This window comes from Oncorhynchus clarkii, chromosome 29 (assembly GCF_045791955.1).
Source record: "Oncorhynchus clarkii lewisi isolate Uvic-CL-2024 chromosome 29, UVic_Ocla_1.0, whole genome shotgun sequence".
Taxonomy (NCBI): domain Eukaryota; kingdom Metazoa; phylum Chordata; class Actinopteri; order Salmoniformes; family Salmonidae; genus Oncorhynchus; species Oncorhynchus clarkii.
This window is the reverse complement of record NC_092175.1, coordinates 11681622-11704503: the sequence shown is the minus strand read 5'-3', so window position 1 is coordinate 11704503 and position 22882 is coordinate 11681622. Positions and strand designations below refer to the sequence as shown.

Sequence of the window (22882 nt, the reverse complement as noted above, 5' to 3'; positions counted from 1 at the left end):
AATTTGAGGACACAAGCTGTGAGTGACGACACCACGACCGGTGCTCGAGTAATCATGTACTGGTAGTAAGCATCACTGTCAAATAAAGGGCGGGGGAGGGGAGATAGGGAACATGAAATAGAAAATGAGGGAGAGTGAGAGTGTGTATGTTGCAGAGAGGAAGTAATGTGTGTGTGTTCAGCACACGCGTGACAGAATATGTTGACGAATAAGTGAATCACACTTTAAAATTGGGCGTAGGTTGTGCATACAACTCATCTACGCTGTCAATCAAATGCACCTACACCACATTGTCTAAACAGAGGCTAGATTGAGGCCAACATATGGGATCCTGTTTTCTTAAAATGAGATCAAACAAAGGTGGGCCTATATAGTATTGAAAAGCAGTTGTTTTGAAACAACTGTGTGGAAGATAGACATAATGCACAGATAACATGTATGTGATAGTTTTGTCCGCTCATGAGATCTCTGAAGAAGCTAAGGTGTGTTCCAATGTGTTAAAAAAAAAAGGGATTGTGTATTTCTTTTCAGGTGTATCCATTGCGTACACTGTGTATCCATTGCATACACTGTGCGCCTTGATGTTGAACGTTTTTGAGGTGTGTACTCCATGTGCCTGAAGCTCTCACTTTAGTCTAAAACTATAAAGAACTTGTCCATGAACACTGGAAGTGTGCAAAGGCTGTTTACACAGACAGCCCAATTCTGATATTTCGCCCAATTATTGTCAAAAGAGCTTGTTTGATTGGTCAAAAGACCCATTATTTGGCAAAAGATCTGAATTGGTCTGCCTGTGTAAAACGCAGCCAGAGCGTGTGAGTGTGTGTCAGAAGCTTTCTCCGCCTACCTAATTTTTGCATGCATGCTCGGAGTCTCTCCTCAAGATTTGACACTCTGGTGTGGAGTTCCTCGTAGTCATAGGCTCCCATCTCCTCCTGGAGCTCGCTTAGAACTGACGTCAGGTTCTGGACCTCTTCCTTAAACTGCAATACCAATTTGGCATCGGCCTTGTACTCCTCCAACACTGGTATCAACGGCCTAAGCTCCTCCATTTTCGCTTTTATGGCCTGAAAGGATTAAAATAAGCTGGGTTCAGTGTCATGCTTTTGGCGAACAAAAAAATAAGAGACTCCAAAAAAGCAGCAAAAGAAAAAAAGATAAAACACCTATCTGGCCCTGACTACTCTAGCCTTGCCTATCTTGACTCTCTGACAATACACAACTCTGTAACAGCACCCTGTTTGTTAGTGTGTGTGTGTGGGTGTACAGTGTTTGTACCTGTGTGTGTGTGTGTGTGTCTGAGGGAACAAACCCAGTGTGTGTTCCACCGTATCGGCGAGAGAGCAGGAGGCTCCGTCCTAATGGAGACGAGCCGCTGCGTTAAACACAAGCTCCCAGTACACCAGGAAACAATTGGGAAAGCGCTTTATTGGTCATCATCGTTTAAAATGCAACATCTCCAAAAGGTTACATGCGTCGACATGTCACACACAACAAAGTGTCTGGGATTTTATTCTCACTAATGTTTGTAAGTACGTGGGAGTCTTTAGTGACCAAATATACATAGACAAAAAATAATAATAAAGTAAAACAACAATAATCATAATCATCAAAACAACAATATCAATCATTGTAAATAACTAAATGTTTACTTTTGAAAAAGCTTTTGGATGGGAAACATTGCAACAGTAACATGCAGGAAGTGACCAGTGGTGGGTAGATAGGTAGGTAGACTGGCTGGTTGGGAAAGGCGGTAGGTGGGGTTTCTTAGTAGTAGTACTAAAGGTGCTCAAGGTCAATCATAAACTATTTGATGCTCAGTACTGTGGTAGCCCAGTTCAGGTGGAACATGGGATTGACCTGCCTCTTCTTCTCTCTTTACATGTCCTAAAGTTAGCCCTGCAAGCAAGAAAATAACATACTTTTGACATCTAGCTTACTAACCTATCTAACAGACACAAAACAACACACACAGTAATGCACACACTGGATTAGAGAACATGTTAAACAGACTTTGATTTTTGCATTCGTGATATGAAGGTGGGGGGTGGGGGGGGGGGGGGGGGGCATGCATTGGAAATGTACACACGCCGAAAGGAGTGCAGGGGGTGGAAATGGTTGTTTCGCAAATTTTCATCAACACGGCTGTTTATGTTGAGACGTACAATATGTACAAATGTGCTTTTCTGAGTGCCAGGAAAGTTACACCAATGTGCAGGTGTAGCTTAATGATTATGTGGTTTAAAAGGTGTAGTTGGTTAGCTATGATCTTACTGGTGGATCTACTCTTTCATTGATTAGTTAAATCAATCAATAAAAAAAAGGGGTGCTAAACTTGGATTGTCGATAATCATTTAAAAGGTGAGAGAAGTGGGAGAAGTGGGAGAAATGAAGGAAGGAAGGAAGGGAGGGAGGAAGGAAGGAAGGAAAGAAGGAAGGAAGGAAGGAAGGAAGGAAGGAAGGAAGGAAGGAAGGAAGGAAGGAAGGAAGGAAGGAAGGAAGGAAGGAGAGCTAAGCAATGAATTAATATCTGGTTGATGATAAGTTTTTGCATGTGCCCACTGAATGGTCTAGAATCCCCCCAGTACCAGCTCATATACTATAATTCATTATCGTTACTAGTATTAGTGGCAGTGGTAGTTGTTGTCGCAATGGTTATTGCTGTGGAGAAAGAAGACTGTTTCTCGGTAAGAGAGATTCCCAAATGTTCCTGTTCAAAAGTCTTAAGTCCTAATACAGTTCATTTTGACACATACTGATGCATTCAATTCTGAGAGCCTTTCCTAGAGAATATGAAAAGCACTTCAGGCGAACTATAGAAGAAGGAAATTTGCAGCACTCCAATGGTTCAATATCAATACTCATCCGTCAAACATGCATGGGTAATACATAAGTATTGAAATTTACATTTTTAGGAGTGCTCTCCATTGATTATCTGTGAGGGACACAGCACATCCAAGACTTTGATTGAGAATGTCGTTGTTTATCATCTGATGCTGGACCATATCCAGAGTGGGCAGTGGGCACACACATAAACCAATCCATGGTGGATGGAGGTGGTTTTGATCAGATGAGTGGTGGTGATGGTGATGGCCCCTATAGCCCCAGCATGGTGGGTGTAGGTGTACTGGTCTGCTGCTGTACCTTGTATTGCTTGGCAGTGTTCTGCTTGTGGTTCTCCTCCACCTGTCTGAACTTGGTCTCCAGACCTCTCAGCTGCACCTCCATCTTCTCTACGTACTGCAGGTCTCTCTGTGTCCGCTGATCCAGCACCTGGATGGACTGGGTCATGTTCTGGACCTACATTGGGGAGAACAGGGAAGACATGGAGATGGGTATGCCTACACTCAAATATGGCCACCGATTCTTCCATCACAGAACATTGACTTGAATAGGATGCCCATTCTAGCAATTATATTTCTATGGTCTGGGCTCAGAGTCTGACTTCTGCAGAGCACATCTTAGCTTTGTGGGAAATCGTTGATTGGTACTAACTGGTGGCACAAGAAAGGGCCTGATCCTCTCTTGTATGTGGTGTTGCTATGTCAAATTGTACTGTGCTCTATTTCTATACCTGTCCATAATAATGCTATGTATTATTAGTTGCCTGTCGTATGCCACAGACGTGACTGAACAACAAATCACTTAGTCTAAGGAAGAGATATCTTTATGCGTCAATCATACTTATTGGCAGCTCGAGCAATACTATGGACACTCACCAACTGTTCTGATACACTCTGGGTTATTTTGAGATTAGCTTTACCATTTGCTAGCCAAAACAGCATCATGCATCATGAATACCATAAACATTTGGTAATTGTTCCTTCTCTAAGCACTGTACTGCAGGGTTTTCCAAATTGTGCCGCCCCCAACGTTTTGGCCCTAGCACTACACAACTGATTCAAATAATCAAAGCTAGATGATGAGTTGGTTATTTGAGTCAGCTGTGTAGTGCTAGGGCAAAAACCAAAACGTGCACCCAGGGAGGGGCCCCAGGACCGAGTGTGTAAATCCCTGCTGCACTGTATGTGCATTGAGCTGGCTTGCATCATCTTTCGTGTTGTTTGGCTAGTGTGCGGTGATGTAATAGTGACTCCATGGTGACTCCGTGGAGGTTTCCATGGAACTCATTAGTGGCTGACTGGTTCCCGGGTTCCCATTCTTGTCTCATGAACAACAGGGCGGATGAGGATGAGGCCACAGGTGGGTGTGGGTGACAACCATCTAAACACAACCAAACACTTTTCTGTGAAACTTTTTTTTAGGCACGTCAAGGCATTTCGAATTCCAATCCAAATGAATCACAGTGTTTAGATTGTACATACCAGAACACGTTAATTCGCTGCAACACTTTTTAAACACAAGAACATGTTAATTCGGCACACGGTGTTTAGATTTGAAACACTTAACACTGGGGATGTTATTTTAACACTGTAGGTAGGGTGTAAAGCTGTGTTTGCATATTTTCCTGCATGCCTTTCGAATGAATGTAAGAAATACCCACCTACAGTATGACTGTGTATGTTACTGAGAGACACATGGTTGTTACATTCAGAACCTTCCACCCTTGAAGCCTTCACGTGACTGCCTAAGTGAAAGTATTTCAATTGAATGTAAAAAGCTTTATGACCATATTTAATACATTTCACAAGGCAATCAGCTATCCTGGCCATTCGCATCTGAAAATCCTGACTCACAGGCTCTATAAAACCAACAAGTCAGTGAAGCAGTAAGTAATTACTATCAGAATCAAACCAGTGGGAGAATATCCAACAACCTGATTATTTTATCACCCACAACCTGCACTCAGAATGACTGCTATGATGGCGGACATAACAGAGACGATTACAGTACCTAAACCATCTAAACTGGAACAACCATCTCAGCAACGGGCGCGATAAATCAAAACCCTTAGCGATTGGATTAGTTTAGAAAATGTTTAGTTATTTATCTTTGTATAGTATAAGATCAATAGATATTAAGACAAACTGCTCTGAAAAATCAACCTGCAACAAATCACGCCGAGAAATATATGATCGTGGCACCCTTCCCACGTCTTTTGCACTCCGAGAGAGTTAACGGAAATGAATTCAACACGAGTAACAAAAACACCATGCGATTGAAAAGTTTTCTTGAATCAAATGTCCTATTCACTTCGCTGAAATGTAGGTAAGGTGACAGACATTCCTAACACTGATCTGAATAAAAGTTATGGAAAGTCACATCACTTTGTAATGACTAAAAGCACTCTAAACAGGATGATGGGAAAGTAAACACTAGTGTTTGAAATCGGATCACTTAGGAGATATACAGTAGGTGTTCTCCTGATTGGAAACTGACAGGAAACAGCTGACTATCATGTTTAATCTTGCATTTTAAACACCTGTGTTTAAGATGAGAACACTTGTTGTCTAATCTAAATGCCTAATGTTGAAGTTTTAAACACTGACGTTTACGTTATGAAAGTGTTCACATGCTGCATGGTTTTACAGTGTAGCTACAATCAAATATGCTGGGTTAAAAATAACCCAATGTGGGTAAATATTGGACGTACAAATGTTGGGTTATTTTGAACCAGTCAGTTGGGTCACAAACAACCCATTGTTTACTTAAAGTTGGGTTGTTGATGCTGGGTTATTGAGCAATGATCCATCAGGTCAGATAAGAAAACTGGAGGCGTGTCTTAGTATGGGCGTGGCTTTCGTATTGTTATTTTTGGCCACCCGTGAGAGTAAATGTCATTCAGGTACATCTGTTGTGTTTTATTGTCAATGCATGTTCAAGAAAACAATGCTAAATAACTCATGTGTTTGTTTTTTTACCCAGCATTTTTGGAGGAGTAAATTTGGGTCAATTTTGTGGAGCTGGTGCTGAACAAGTTAAGGCAGGGTGCTGAAGTAGTGTGTTGTCTTGGACTGCTGCTGGTATGTGTGGGCTGCTGTCTGTGGGTTGTGTGGTGGTGGGGTAGTTGAATAATTCCATTGAAGTCTGTGAGGCAAGACTTGACAGGTCATTGGTTAGTGTTGCTTTGGGCATGAAGTAATAATACAATTAACAAAAATATAATCGCAACATGTAAAGTGTTGGTCCCCTGTTTCATGAGCTGAAATAAAATATCCCAGAAATGTCCATATGCACAAAAAGCTTTTCTCTCAAATTTTGTGAACAAATTTGTTTATATCCCTGTTAGTGAGACTAATCCATCCACCTGACAAGTATAGCATATCAAGAAGCTGATTAAACAGCATGATCATTGCACAGCAGCACCTTGTGCTGGGGACAATAAAAGGCACTCAAAAATCTGCAGTTTTGTCACACAACACAATGCCAGAGGGAGCACACAATTGGCATGCTGACTGCAGGAATGTCCACCAGAGCTGTTGCCAGAAAATGTAATGTTCATCTCTTTACCATAAGCCACCTCCAAAGTCATTTTATAGAATTTGGCAGTACGTCAAACCGGCCTCACAACCACCGACCATGTGTAACCACTCCAGCCCAGGACCCCCACATCCGGCATCTTCACCAGCAGGATCATCTGAGACCAGCCACACAGACAGCTGATGAAACTGTGAGTTTTCACAACCGAAGAACTTCTGCACAAACTGACAGAAACCGTCTCAGGGAAGCTCATCTGCGTGATCGTCGTCCTCACAAGAGTGTTGATTTGATTGCAGTTCTGCGTCGTAATCGACTTTAGTGGGCAAATGCTCACCTTCGACGGCCACTGGAGAAGTGATGAATCCCAGTTTCAACTGTACCAGACAGATGGTAGACAATGTGTATGGCACTGTGTGTGTGAGCAGTTTGTCAACGTTGTGAACAGAGTGCCCAATGGTGCAGTGAGTTTATGGTATGGGCAGGCATAAGCTACGGACAACGAACTCAATTTGAAAGCACAGAGAAGCGCTGATAAGATCCTGAGGCCCATTGTTGTGCCATTCATATCAGCATGATAATGCACGGCCCCATGTCGCAAGGATCTGTAGACAATTCCTGGAAGCTGTCCCAGAAATGTCCCAGTTCTTCCATGGCTTGCATACTCACCAGACATGTCACCCATTGAGCAGCTTTGGGATGATCTGGATCGACATGTAAGACAGTGTGTTCCAGTTCCCACCAATATCCAGCAATTTTGCACAGCCATTAGTGAGACAAAATTCCATAGACCACGATCAACATCCTGAACAACTTTATGCGAAGGAGATGTCACACTGCATGAGGCACACCAGATACTGGCTGGTTTTCTGATCCACGCCCCTACCTTACTACAGATGCATACAATATCTGTATTCCCAGTCATGTGAAATCATAGATTAGGGCCTAATTTCTTTATTTCAATTGACTGATTTCCTTATATGAAATGTAACTCAGTAAAATCTTCAAAATTGTTGCATGTTGCGTTTATATATTTTGTTCTGTGTAGTTACCTTCTCGAGCAGTTGCCTCAACTGTTTGGTGCGGGCATCTCGTGAACACATGGACTGCTGCGGTGCCACCACGGTGCACACACACCTCCCCTCACTGTCCTGGGCTGAACTGTACACCTGCCACGACTCCTCTGGGTTCGCTGGCAACACCTGGAAGAAAGAGAGAGAGAGATAAAGAGAGAGAGCGGGAGGGAGGTTGGGTGGGTGTTCGGGAAAAATGGAATAACAAAATAACAAAAGCATCCATCCTATAATCCAATTGTCAGGGATTTGTTGAACAAATAACGTCTTCTACCCCTTCCATCCTCACCTGCTCTCTGACTGCATTGGCTTAGCTTAGCCACACATTTCAAACATACACTGTAGGCTTGTGGTCACATATAGAACCACTTGGAGTGGTGGAGCTAAACCCTCAGTACTCCGTGTTTATTGTCTCTCCACAGTGGCACTTACATAATGTCTCTCTGTGGGATGCACACGAACAAAGGATTAAGCACGGGGACATATGGCCATGATGAGAACTGTTAAACTCCTCCAACCTCTCACCCCGCTCCATCCAATCATCAAATGCAAACAGAGGGGAACAGCAGCCAATCGAACTGGTCGAGACCTTGAAATACTCAAGTTTGTGTACATTATTAAAGTTATTGATGTCCAACTATTTTTTAAAATATTTTTTAAATATTTTAACCCGTTTTCTCCCCAATTTCATGGTATCCAATTGTTAGTAGTTACTATCTTGTCTCATCGCTACAACTCCTGTACGGGCTCGGGAGAGACGAAGGTCGAAAGCCACACGTCCTCCGAAACACAACCCAACCAAGCCGCACTGCTTCTTAACACAGAGCGCATCCAACCCAAAAGCCAGCCGCACCAATGTGTCGGAGGAAACACTGTGCACCTGGCGACCTGGTTAGCGAGCACTGCGCCCGGCCCGCCACAGGAGTCGCTGGTGCGCGATGAGACAAGGATATCCCTACCGGCCAAACACTCCCTAACCCAGACGACACTAGGCCAATTGTGCATCGCCCCACAGACCTCCCGGTCGCAGCCGGCTGCGACAGAGCCTGGGCGCAAACCCAGAGTCTCTGGTGGCACAGCTAGTGCCCTAGACCACTGCGCCACCCAGGAGGCCATGGTGTCCAACTATTTAACAATACAAGGATGAAGTGTGAGATTGCCAAAATTAAACAATGAACACAGTCCAATCATGTTCACATTGAGACAGGGCAAAGCTGGGTATGCAGAATCCTGCAAAGCTTGAGAGGTCATCAAAGAATGTGGTGCTGATCTCACAATCAATTGACCACAATCTGATAGGGATCTGACAACGGTGTTGATGTGACATGTCTCTATCCTTGTCCCTGAGTGATTGACCTGCTGAGGCCCACACTCAAAGAAATGCTGGGTTAAAAACAACCCAGTGTTGGGTAAATAGTGGACAGACAACACGTTGGGTTATGTTTGACCCAGCCAGTTGACTCACTTAGTTGGGTTACTGAGCTATGATCCACCGGGTCAGAGCAGAAGACTAGAGGCATGGCTTAGTCGGGGCATGACTTACGGATAGTAGTTTTTTTTTGTAAATGTCATTCCAAGTTAATCTGTTCTGTTGTACAGTCAACACATGTTAAGGTTGAGCACGGACACTTTTGCAGGCCGACGACCTGGGCTGACAGAACACTACCAAATCAAGAATCCCCTGTTACTCTTCTGCAGTAAAATCTTGTAATGCCAAGTACTTCTCTGCAGCTGCCACCACAACGTTTATGTTCTGTGACTCACGTTCCATTTCTGCTGTACAGTTGATAACCATGGCTGTCAGGTTAAAAACTCAGCAGGACAGACGGTGTCTTCTCTGTTTCACCACGCTCTCCACTGGGTCTGCGTCGCACCAAATGGCGGGAGTCACATACACCTGGAATCTTCCATTTCAGTTGATCCTCCTCAGCACTTAACTCCATCACTCCTTTTAATGGCACCCTGCTCCAAAGAGCAAAGCAAGTCATAGTTATTGTCCCAATGTGCATGGCTGTGAGCGCCCGCGCCCTCTGGACGGAAGAAATGCAAAAAAATCATCACGAGTCCTCTTCAAGTTACTTTCACTGACTCTTCTTCTTCTACTTTGGGATTGGGTTGGCGGTTCACATCCAACTTCTAGTTGCATACACCGCCACCTACTACTAACTTCTGGTAATACAAAATTGGGGGAAATGGAAAATGACCCTGACAATTATTAGCCCTCGCTAAAAAAACACTACCCTAATTCCATTATTTAACCCTATCTAATCCTTCTCCAGGCCAAAGGTCTGGGAGGAAAGAACTACCACCCCAACACCCCCTGCAAATCTTTTGCAGCAAAAACTCACAAACCCAAGGACTTCTCTGCAGCTGCCACCACAACCTCAAATTTTCTGTGACTCACGTTGCATTTCTGCGGTTCAGTTGACAACCACGTCTATGAATGCTAAGAAACCCACCTTACTGAAGCGCATATTATTCCCATCCCTCTCTAATGGTCTCTTCCTACTCACAGAAATCCTCTCGGGATCCCCCACGCTGTACCCATCTTCCTCTACCCCTCTCTCCACTGCTTCGGCATACGACACTGTCTGTACTACTCGGACCCGGGCAACCTCAACCTGCCTATTGTCTCACTGGAGACCCGATCTCCAACCCCATGGGCACCGCCACAGCTAACACACAACTTTCTCCACCGATACGACGCATTCCTTCGTCTCGTGCCCTTCTGCACACTTGTTACATCTCCCTCCTACACACTGCTGCAACATGACCATAAGCTTGGGTCATAATAGACCGCAGTATTTTCAGAACAAAACCTCTCACAGGATAACTAACACATCCTAACTTTGCAGGACAGACGACAACATCATCATCATCATCATCATCGCCACCACCGATTCACCACACTCTCCACCATGTATTTGACTGACTGACTCAACCCTTGTAATTCCTTGACAATACGACAGAATGTATTAACTGGAATGGCATTCACTCTCACGGTTGGCCAAAAATATCTACAGCATTTTGTTAGAGTGCAGATAGCTTAGAAATTAGTCATCACAAAACCTTTCAGCCAAAGACTCTGGCTCCATATGTAAATGTATCTACAGTTCTGGTGGCACGAACATAGGAAATAGCCAATAGATATCTGCATTGTTCATCTGAAAGCGTTGCACTTCCATTCCATTCAGTCTCTCTCTCTCTCTCCATTACATATCTGCAGGACTAATCTGAAATCGTAGCACTTTCATTACTACTGTGGATAAAAGCCAACAGCGTCCTGATCCTGAATCCACACACTCATTCCACAATCCATCGTTTAACTGTACATCATGACCAGGGTGCAAGAGAAGCCTATTCCAATACTGAATATTAGCCTGAGTCAAATGTCCGGTGGCCATAGTACTGCTGAGAGTGAATGGGAACCAGAAAGGTCACCAACAATTAACTTAAAAGTGTGGTAAATAAATGTGAATGTTTTAAAGGCAACTGGCAACCTTTCCATATTTACTTCACAGAGGCATTGACTGAATATAATGAAAAAGGTAGATGGTCAACTACACACAAGAAAATAATGGTTCTAAATAACACCAGATAGGGGTCATTTGGCTTGTAACCATAGCGGGAACCCTTTTTTGAAGGTTCAATAAAGAACCATGCTAATTAGATTCTAAATGGAACCTGTTTGGTGATATAAAGAACATTTCTCAACATGAAAGGTCATTTTATAGATTATTTTGAAAAACAATCCGTTTTTTTTCTATTCTGGTCTGCCATATTATATTGTTAGAATTCCATAGGTGTTATTACTATGTTAATCGTCAAGTTGAGTCGAGTGAGCTACCACTGGAACAGATTGGGGTCCCTGAAGAAAGAATTGAGAACTGACTGATTTAATCAATCGTTCTCAATTAACAAGACCATACATGAGTCTTTCACAAAGCACTTCGAACGACTAAACGCAGATACTGGCCTAACACAACACATGAGACTAACTGGAATGACACTCTGACTGACGGTTACACAACAATATTCTAAGCGTGTCCTACATTTTAATTATCACTAAATGAGTAAAGAACCCTTTTGTGAACTGTAAGGAACCATTGAAGAGCTCAAATGGTTATTTTAGTCATTAAATACTTTTTATTTTATATTTTTATACATATAATTAAGCATTATGATTATGGCTCTAGACTACAAGAAAAAGCTATTTCAGCTGATTGAAAAATGTCAAATTCTCCAATTTCACCACCACCCCCCCCCAGCCGTCCTCATGTACTTTGTACCCCCTAGATTTTTTGTGTGCATGGTTTAGAGGAAGTTAAAAAAAAAATCAATAATCCCACAGGAGAACAGCTCAAAGTCAGAGTGCAAACACGGATGTTATTACCAGAGCCGTGTCTAATCTTAACACATGGCTCTAGTTATTGCTATGTAATAACGCAACATTTTGTCTGTCATGTAATAAGCGAAAATGACGATGTGATATTGTAATATGTCGGCCCTTCATTACAGTGCAGCCTTTATATCGGACCAGATAGTACTGTTTTGTGGTTTAATTATTGAAATGGTTTATGTTCTAATCAAATAGCTTTTTGACAAAAAACGTAAACCATTATCAAGGAGTGCGTTTTATTAATTATTTCTTACTCAACCTCATTGCGTAAAATCACATATACATTTTTTTTTTCTCTACAGGTTTCAACATTTATTTCACGAAGAATTAGCCTATTTATGTTTAATAAATAATTACCAAAAGGTTTAACCAAAAGGTCAGATTGTGCTTGACAAAGATACAAAGAGAAGAAGCTTTCTGCCCCGAGTAATAACAGGACCCAATTATGTATCGGGTGCGCTTTTCATTCGATGATCAGAGAATCTGAGACCCCACTGAGGGTGCCTGAAATCCGGGGGATAAATATGAACCCAGCTGCTTTCACTGTAGAGGTCTGGCCGCGAAATGTCATTTTCACTCAATTTTCACCTTGCAGCGTTTTATCAATGACAGCACCCAAGTCCATTACCGCTCTCAGTTTTCACCGGGCGCCCTTGTTCTCCTCCACCTCAGCGCGCTACCCCCGCCTCACCTCGAAAATACAGTAACCTACAACTAGTCTCTCTCTCTCTATCTCGAGTGATGTCAAACTGAGAAAGACGATATCAACCATGCCTCTGCAATTCCATTTGCTCTAAAATCTGAGAGCCAACCAAGCGCTGGAAACAGACTGCACAACATAAAAATACACTAGTGTCCCTGTCAAGCAAAAAAACAAAAAGAGCTTAAAGAGAATGGCTTTTATACGTTTAATAATTAATGAACCAATGAGAGCGAATAAAAATAAAATAAGTAACAGTTGGGTAAATAATACGCAGCCAAAATGAAGCCGCGAAAAACGAAAAGTTGTGGTGACACTTACTCCGGTGCTCCTGTCCGGGTAGCCTGCCCTCTCCGCGGTGATCTTGGTGGTGTTGAGCCCCACCAGCGAGGGCAGCGTCTGCGACATCCAGTTAGTGATCATCGCCATGGTGCTCAGCACCACACCGATCTTCAACAACGGTACCGACATCTCTTCACTCTGTGTTTAACCCAAATTAGCTGCATTCTATTTCAGCACAATCCGGTGAGAAACGAGCAAGGCAAGCCATGTTGCCCGGTGAAGCCACAGCCTGCTGGTGTAACACCCGTAGCCCCGTTTCGGTCGGTCGTTTCTTGGACATCACTGGTGAATGGCGGAATGGTTCGGATCTGGAAAAAAACTCGGGGCAGGTATGGATCACGTTAACGAGAATAAACCCTCGATGACCAATCGGACAGACCCGAAAGTCGTGAGAAAGTGAGATTGAGGAGTGGGTTAGAGATGGAGAAATATGGATGGACAGGCCTATCTCTTTCAATTCAAATGACAGGGCTTTCTCTCTCTGTGCTGTCCCGCGCTCTGTTGGCTTTCCCGTTCTCCCTTCCTCTTTCGTTCACGCCCTCAGTCCGCCTCCTGCCTCGCGCACTCTTGGATATAAGTGCGAGTGACAACACACAGGCTGTTCCAAAAGGAGAAGGAGGTGCCTGCAGATATATATATATATATATATATATATATACACACACACACACACAAAACAATGGATCTGTATACTGCCAGATAGGGGTTATTTGGCTTGTAACCGTAGCGGAAACCTTTTGGTGCAATATAGAACCATTTTTTCAAGATTCTACACGGAACATGCTATAAAGACCCATTCAAATGTTTTCTATATAGCACCAAAAAAAGGGTTCCACTATGGTTGCAACTCTTTTTGGGGGGCTATATAGCAGCCTTTATTACGGTTATTTATCTAACTTTCTGGAGAATGGTTCCATAAAGAATCTTTCTCAGTCTGAACGATTCTTTCTAGATCATTTTGAAGAACCGCCGTTTTTTATTTTGTATTCTTGTCAGCCATATCGTATTGCTAACATTCCTTAGGTGTTATTATTGTGTTAATTGACTAGGTGAATATGAAGTGAACTACCTCTGTAACAACTGCGGATCCCTGAGAACATTTGCGACAACGTTCTCAATTAATACAAAAAACACCGTTACCGGCCACAACAACATAACAGATTACAAAACTGGAATGACACTCTCACTCACGGTTGCACAAAAATAACTATGCGCATACCATGACCCAACATATTCTGATGAGCCGTTTCACTATGTTTTAATTTTCCCTAAAAGAGCAAATACCCCTTTTGTGAACCGTAATGAACCATTGAAGAGCTCGAAGGGTTCTTTAAATCATTGTGGTTCCACATAGAACCATCACCTTTCCCAAAGTACCCTTGGGGAAACCACTTTATTTAATGTGTATAGCAACGCAAACAACACGCAAATATGATGGCGTCAACCAGGTTCGAGACTCCCTTCCTCGTGCCACCGGGTGTCCGTGTCTGCTTGGCTGGTGTAATCACGGATTGTCCTCAATCGCGCCCCCAGAGGAAATAGGGGAAAGAGCAGTTCCCGGTAAAATTCCCCACCTGCCTGCACGCAAAATGCTGAGCGCTTCTATTGCCCCAAAAAAATAGAAAAGAAAAGTGAACCCGAAAAAATACGACGTCAAATCATGAAGTAGGTGCTCTTCAAGTCGGAAAGTTGAAGCTCTAGAAAGAAGCCCAAGTTCCCGAGTTGGAATTCCGAGTTGGATGACCGTTCAAATCGATTTCTCTCAGTCTGGGATCATTTGTTTCTGAGTTCCCAGTTGTTTTGAACGCGGCAATTATCCCGGGCCGCAGCAGGTGACGTTTCTCACTCCCACACCCGCCATGGACCCCGAGATGTTAAAGGTACCGATAATTATTCAAGTTGACCTTAATATCATGAACAACCTCATGCAATTAAAGTCCATTATGATTTGATTTAAATACTCCACCAGTTCAGAATTTGATCAGAAGTTGTGATGGGCATATTAAGGTGAGATAGGCAAATAAGAGCTGTACATATGCCTAATAGGGCACACAATAAGGATAACAAGCATGTATTATCCAATAATGAAAAAAAGTGCATTAAAACACATCAACGATTTTAACACAAAACCAAGCTTAATTCAAAAGTCCCCAAAATGCACAACTATCATTATCAACACTGCCTTTACAGTAAAACTAATGATGTTGAAGACTCTGGCACCATCTTGTAGCTGCTTTTGGTGTTGCTGGTACTTCAAACTGTCTTTTAAAGGGACAGTAGTCACAAGGCAACACTGTTCTTCATTAAATAGCCGTGAAATATCACATACATGTCAGAACCCAATTTAAATGTGTAAATTAATCACCCAACGGTTAGCGACTAATTTTGTGTTTGGAAGGTGTGCCTAATTTGCATCACCAAAAAGGATTTCTGAAGGTGTTGCAGACAAAAGAACAAGCAAGGCAGGGGTCGGCAACCCTGTTCCTGGGGTGCCACAGGTACTGCAGGATTTTGTTCCAACTAGGCACCACACCTGACCAACTGAGCTAATTGATCAGTTCAGTGATTGCTAAAGTCAACACACCTGGTCTTCCAGGTGTTTTAAACAACAAAACATGAAGTGCCTGTGGCACTACAGGACCAACGTTGCCTACCCCTCACATACAGGTTCAGGTGAATTGATTCTCACTCACTCACACTCTCTCGTTATTTGAATCAGCTCTGTAGTGGTAGGGCAAAAACCAGGGTTTTGGAAACCCTGCCATAGGCAATATATATAGTATCAACCTTGTCAGAGTAGTAGAAGTACTGACTTAGGATCAGTTTTGACTTCAAGCTCACAATGAATAAGATTACAAGGGGGACTTGATCCTAAATCAGCACTCCTACTCTGAGAAGCGAGATTTGGTTTGGGAGCCCTACACCTCACGGGTAAAGCATTTTAGTGGTCCCCCTCTTGATTGCGAAGAGAACAAATTATGTTTTAAAGTTAACTTCCTACAATTCTACACATTTTGCCATGGGGCATAGAGAAAATGTTGCAGTTTTAAGGCACATTTTCTGCAACATTTTGCCACAGGGCGGAAAGAAAATCTTTCCGTTTTAAAACACATTTTGTGCAATTCTACTCATTGTGCCATGGGGCTGAACAGAACATTTTCTTGTTTTAAAGCAAATTTCCTCCAATTCTACAAATTCTGCCACGCGGTGGAGATATATTTTTGCAGTTTTAAAACTAATTTCATGCAATTCTACACATTTTACCATGACTTATCCCATGTTCATATGATACCTGAGTGAGAGTGACTAACAAAATCAGTGAGGGCCCCCTGTAGGTCAGGGCCCCTAGGCACTGCTGATACACTACCAAATTTCGATTATCGTCCGGGGCCCTAAGCAACCGCTTATGTTGCTCATGCCCAGGGCCAGCCCTGCATACGGCCCTGAACCACAGCCATATCCACAGCAGCAGGATGACCCGCCAGTACTCTAGGCACCATACCTGTCTCCTTCTTTTATCCTATTACCTCTTTCCCATTACCTTGTGACTATTTTGGATCCTCACTTTAATCATTCCGTTAATATTACTCAATAAATAATTTCATTACAGCGTTTTGGTTCATGTGACCGGAATGGTGTCACACTTTTTTTCCCCATCCCTAGTAAACACAGCTGATTAAACTAATTGCATTCTAAACCGAAGATCATGATTAGTTCATTATTGGATTCAGGTATGCTAGCTGGGTCTGGGGCAAAAGGGTGACACCAATCAGCACCCTGAGGACTGGAGTTGCCCAACCCTGAAGTAAAGAATCAAAGTAGTGCTCAACCTATAGGTTTAGCTGTAATACTGCAAGATATTACATCAAGACCCAAAATATACAGTGTTATATGGGCTATTGATGTCCTCTCAGTAATGCAGTATGGTGATATAAATAAGACTCAGTCTCCCATTCTCTCTCACCTTCAGTCTCTCCTTCCTTTTCCCTTGTCCTCTCTCCCCCCTCCTACTATGTATCTGTCTCTCCATCCCCCCTCTCTCTTTGACCTTTCTCAGTGCACAGTACACAGCAGTTGTGACTCTACAGGACAGTGTGAGGTATCAGAGGGGGTCAGCTCACCTCTGTGTGTGCCCTCTCCTACCCTGCCCATCCCAGCCCAACCCATCCAAGTCCTGTCCTGTCCTGCCATGACCTCCCCTCCCCTCTCCTGCCCAGCTCAGCCCACCCCATCCCAGGGCCATCTCATCTCTGCCAGTCAGTTTGCATAGCAGTACTAAGCATTAATAATCTGCTTTAACTGGGTTGGTTTCCCCAACACAAATTCAACCTAGTCCTTAAGCATGTTTTTTAGTCCGTGACTAGGCTTAATCTGTGTATGGGAAACCGTTCCTATGTCTATGCCCTGGACAGATCAGCTAAACCACTGGAACAGATCAGTCAGTGGAGGACTAGCTCAGGCTTGTCACGCTAGAATGGCTTGACTGACCGATTCACAGAGAGTGGCAGAGAGGAAATTAAGGAGTAAAAGGAACATTACAGTAAGTATCAAAGAGAAAGCCTGAGGTTCACACATCCCCAATTATGTCTCTTATTTAGTCAGACTAGAATGTCATTTAAAACGGCTATATTCTCCCATGTTATATGGTTGCTATGACCATATCGCATGTATAACTACTGCAGCTACTACTACATACACAACTCTGAATGTATAGTATGACATATGATCATCAATGATCTCTCCCATTGAGTCGGATGGAGCTGTGCCAATTAAAATGGACAACTTCTTTCACTCACACTGAAATATGAATAAATCAAATCCAAGATGTCAATCACATAATGAAATGCAGCTGCAGAGACTCCATCTTTCTCTCCATATTTCTCACTCTCCCAAGAACTGAATTGATTATAGAGTGTAAACCTTGCATTACAACCCCCCCACTCTCTCTCTCGCTCTCTCACTCGCTCTCTCTTGGATCCCTACATTTCTAGCTGGGTGAGAGATGTAGCCGAAGCTGATCAGCACACTGGACATAAGTGTTTGGAATTTTGTCTCTACAAATGAATGTATTGTCTGCATGAGTGTGTTTGTGGACATGTGAACATTTTTGCTGAGGATTTATGTATGTGTATAGTGAATGCATTTGAATGTGCTTCAGCGTGTAAATGAGCTAGAAAGATGTGTCAACATCATGTAATTGTCTCTGGCCCCCTCCCAGTTAGGGGGAGTGATGAGCTCTACAACAGTCTCGCAACTCAATCACTGGTTGAAAACTGTTTTCTGCCCCTCCCAAAAGATAGAATTTGTAGACAATAGGCCCTCTTTCTGGGACTCACCCTCAAACAGGACCACGTCAGGACTCCCTCCTAACTGGAGGGGTGCTCTCATCTTATCTATCAACATAGACAGGGCTATAACTCCTCTAACTAAACAATGCGATACGGTGCAGGCCAGGCAGCAGGCTGTTAGACAACTAGCACAGTCAGTGTAGTCAGCTCAGCTATCCACATTGAGACCGTGTCTGTCCCTCAATCTAGGTTGGGCAAAACTATACATGGCGGTGTTTGCCTTAGTAATCTCACTGAAATAAAGACCTCCGCCATTCCTGTCATTATTGAAAGAGATTGTGATATCTCACATCTCAAAATAGGGCTACTTAATGTTAGATCCCTCATTTCCAAGGCAGTCATAGTCAATTAACTAATCACTGATCATAACCTTGATGTGATTGGCCTGACTGAAACATGGCTCCAGCCTGATGAATTTACTGTGTTAAATGAGGCCTCTCCTTCTGGTTAGACCTGTGACCATATCCCCCGCGCATCCCGCGAAGATGTACCAACAAAAAAAATACTGTGTTTTCATCTTTTAAGCTTCTAGTCATGGAATCTATGCAGCTTACTCATAGCAACTGTTTACAGGCCTTGTGGGCATGTACATCGTCCCTCACTGAGTATCTTGAATTCCTATCAGACCTTGTAGTCATGGCAGATAATATTCAAATTTTTGGTGACTTCAATATTCACATGGAAAAGTTCACAGACCCACTCCTAAAGGCTTTCGGAACCATCATACACTCAGTGGGTTTTGTCCAACATGTCTCCGGACCTACAGTAACAGCCAAAAGTTTGGACACACCTACCCATTCCAGAGTTTTATTTTATTTTTACTATTTTGGACATTGTACAATAATAGTGAAGACATCAAAACTACGAAATAACACATATGGAATCATGTAGTAACCAAAAAAGTGTTTAACAAATCCCAAAAATATTTTATATTTGAGATTCTTCAAAGCAGCAACCCTTTGCCTTGATGACAGCTTTACACACGCTTCGCATTCTCTCAACCAGCTTCATGAGGTAGTTACCTGCAATGCATATCAATTAACAGGTGTGCCTTGTTAAAAGTTAATTTGTGGAATTTCTTTCCTTCTTAATGTGTTTGAGACAATCAGTTGTGTTGTGACAAGGTAGGGATAGTATATAGAAGATAGCCCTATTTGGTAAAAGACCAAGTCCATAGTATGGCTAGAACAGCTCAAATAAGCAAAGAGAAACAACAGTCCATCACTACTTTAAGACACGAAGGTCTATCAATCTGGAAAATTTCAAGAACTTTCAAGAAGTTTCTTCAAGTGCAGTCGCAAAAACCATCAAGCGCTATGATGAAACTGGTTCTCATGAGGACTGACACAGGAAAGGATGACCCAGAGTTACCTCTGCTGCAGAGGATACGTTCATTAGAGTTAACTGCACCTCAGATTGCAGTCCAAATAAATGATTCACAGAATTAAAGTAACAGTCACATCTCAACATCAGCTGTTCAGAGGAGACTGCGTGAATCAGGCCTTCATGGTTGAATTGCTGCAAAAAAATACCACTAAAGGACAACAATAATAAGAAGAGACTAACTTGGGCCAAGAAACAGAAGCAATGGACATTAGACCGGTGGAAATATGTCCACACGTCTGATGAGTCCAAATGTGAGATTTTTGGTTCCAACTGTCGTGTCTTTGTGAGACGAAGAGTATGTGGACGGATGATCTTCGCATGTGTGGTTCCCACGGTGAAGCATGGAGGAGGAAGTGTGATGGTGTGGGGGTGCTTTGCTAGTGAAACTGTCAGTGATTTATTTAGAATCCAAGGCACACTTAACCAGCATGGCTACAATAGCATTCTGCAGCGATACGCCATCCCATATGGTTTGTGCTTAGTGGTACTAGTATTTGTTTTTCAACAGGACAATGACCCAAAACACACCTCCGGGGTGTGTAAGGGCTATTTGACCAAGATGGAGAGCGATGGAGTGCTGAATCAGATGACCTGGCCTCCACAATCACCCAACCTTAACCCAATTGAGATCGTTAGGGATGAGTTGGACAGCAGAGTGAAGGAAAAGCAGCCAACAAGTGCTCAGCATATGTGGGAACTCCATCAAGACGGTTGGAAAACCTTAATTTGTCTAGATGGACAAGTTTTTGCCTGGTTTAGATCTTATCTGTCGGAAAGATATCAGTTTGTCTCTGTGGATAGTTTGTCCTCTGACAAATCAATTGTACATTTCGGTGTTCCTCAAGGTTCCGTTTTAGGACCACTATTGTTTTCAATATATATTCTACCTCTTTGTAACGTAATTCGGAAAACACAATGTCAACATTCACTGCTATGCAATGAAACGTGGTAAAGCCCCAAAATTGCCTACTCTTGAAGCCTGTGTTTCAGACGTAAGGAAGTAGATGGCGGTAAATGTTTTACTTTTAAACTCGGACAAAACAGAGTTGCCATTTCTAGGTCCCAAGAAACAAACAGATCTGCTGTTGGATCTGACAATTAATCTTAATGGTCCCAAATTAAACTGTGAAGGACCTCAGTGTTACTCTGGACCCTGATCTTTCTTCTGACAAACATATCAAGAATATATCAAAGGGCAGTTTTTTCCATATTCAAAACATACCACTTTCACTTTCAGATTAGACTTACTGCAATACTCGGTTAGACTACTGCAATGCTCTACTTTCCGGCTACCTGGATAAAACACAAAATAAACTTCAGTTAGTGCTAAACACGGATACTAGAATCTTGACTTGAACCCAAAAATGTGACCAAATTACTCCAGTGCTAGCCTCTCTACTCTGGCTTACTGTTAAGGCTAGGGCTGATTTCAAGGTTTACTGCTGACCTACAAAGCATTACATAGATCTGCTCCTATCTATCTCTCCGATTTGCCGTACATACAGTTGGAGTCGGAAGTTTACATACACCTTAGCCAAACACATTTAAACTCAGTTTTTCACAATTCCTGACATTTAATCATAATAAACATTCCCTGTCTTAGGTCAGTTAGGATCACCACTTTATTTTGAGAATGTGAAATGTCAGAATAATAGTAGAGAGAATTATTTATTTCAGCTTTTATTTATTTCATCACATTCCCAGCAGGTCAGAAGTTTACATACGCTCAATTAGGATTTGGTAGCATTGCCTTTAAATTGTTTAACTTGGATCAAACGTTTCGGGTAGCCTTCCACAAACTTCCCACAATAGATTGGGTGATTTTTGGCCCATTCCTCCTGACAGAGCTGGTATAACTGAGTCAGGTTTGTAGGCTGCCTTGCTCGCACACGCTTTTTCAGTTCTGCCCACACATTTTCTATAGAATTGAGGTCAGTGCTTTATGATGGCCACTCCAACACCTTGACTCTGTTGTCCTTAAGCCATTTTGCCACAACTTTGGAAGTATGCTTGGGGTCATTGTCCATTTGGAAGACCCATTTGCGACCAAGCTTTAACTTCCTGACTGATGTCTTGAGATGTTGCTTCAATATATCCACATAATTTTCCGGTGTTAGTGTTCTGCGGCTTGCAAACCTCCCCCTTTTTCCTTCAAACATAACTATGGTCATTATGGCCAAACAGTTCTATTTTTGTTTCACCAGACCAGAGGACATTTCTCCAAAAAGTACAATCTTTGTCCCCATGTGCAGTTGCAAACCATAGTCTGGCTTTTTTTATGGCAGTTTTGGAGCAGTGGCTTCTTCCTTGCTGAGCTGCCTTTCAGGTTTTGTCGATATAGGACTTGTTTTACTGTGGATATAGTTAATTTTGTACCTGTTTCCTCCAGCATCTTTACAAGGTCCTTTGCTGTTGTTCTGGGAATGATTTGCACTTTTCGCAGCAAAGTACGTTCATCTCTAGGAGACAGAACACGTCTCCTTCCTGAGCGGTATGACAGCTGCGTGGTCCCATGGTGTTTATACTTGCGTACTATGGTTTTTGCAGATGAACGTGGTACCTTCAGGTGTTTGTAAATTGCTCCCAAGGATGAGCCAGACTTGTGGAGGTCTACAATTTTTTTCTGAGGTCTTGGCTGAGTTCTTCTGATTTTCCCATGATGTCAAGCAAAGAGGCACTGAGTTTGAAGGTAGGCCTTGAAATACATCCACAGGTACACCTCCAATTGACTCAAATTATGTCAATTAGCCTATCAGAAGCTTCTAAAGCCATGACATTAAGCTGTTTAAAGGCACAGTCAACTTAGTGTATGTAAACTTCTGACCCACTGGAATTGTGATACAGTGAATTATAAGTGAAATAATCTGTCTGTAAACAATTGTTGGAAAAATGACTTGTGTCATGCACAAAGTCGATGTCTTAAAACGACTTGCCAAAACTATAGCTTGTTAACAAGACATTTGTGGAGTGGTTCAAAAACCAGTTTTAATGACTCCAACCTAAGTGTATGTAAACTTCCGACTTGAACTGTACCTACACGTATGCTATGATCACAAGATGCAGGCCTCCTTACAGTTCCTAGAATTTTGAAGCAAACAGCTGGAGGCAGGGCTTTTCCTATAGAGCTACATTTTATGGAATGGTCTGCCTATCCATGTGAGAGATGCAAACTCGGTATCGACCTTTAACTCTTTACTTATGACTCATCTCTTCAGTAAATCCTATGATTGAGTGTAGTCTGACCCAGGGATGCGAC

General features: G+C 42.6%; 1 protein-coding gene across 2 annotated transcripts in view; it reads right to left on the bottom strand.

Moving 5' to 3' along the window:
- The window catches only part of LOC139388399 (noelin-like), a 54014-nt gene that overhangs the window by 14584 nt on the left and 16548 nt on the right, over positions 1–22882 (bottom strand). The window contains exons 1-4 of one of the 2 annotated variants that reach the window (XM_071135037.1): positions 12872–13467; positions 7431–7580; positions 3145–3300; positions 848–1067 (exon numbers count right to left, since the gene is read on the bottom strand). In XM_071135037.1, the coding sequence (XP_070991138.1) occupies positions 848–1067; positions 3145–3300; positions 7431–7580; positions 12872–13021 (676 nt within the window). In that variant the 5' untranslated portion in view covers positions 13022–13467. Of the gene's footprint in view, positions 1–847; positions 1068–3144; positions 3301–7430; positions 7581–12871; positions 13468–22882 lie in introns of those variants that run through there. The other variant, XM_071135038.1, reaches the window with a different exon arrangement.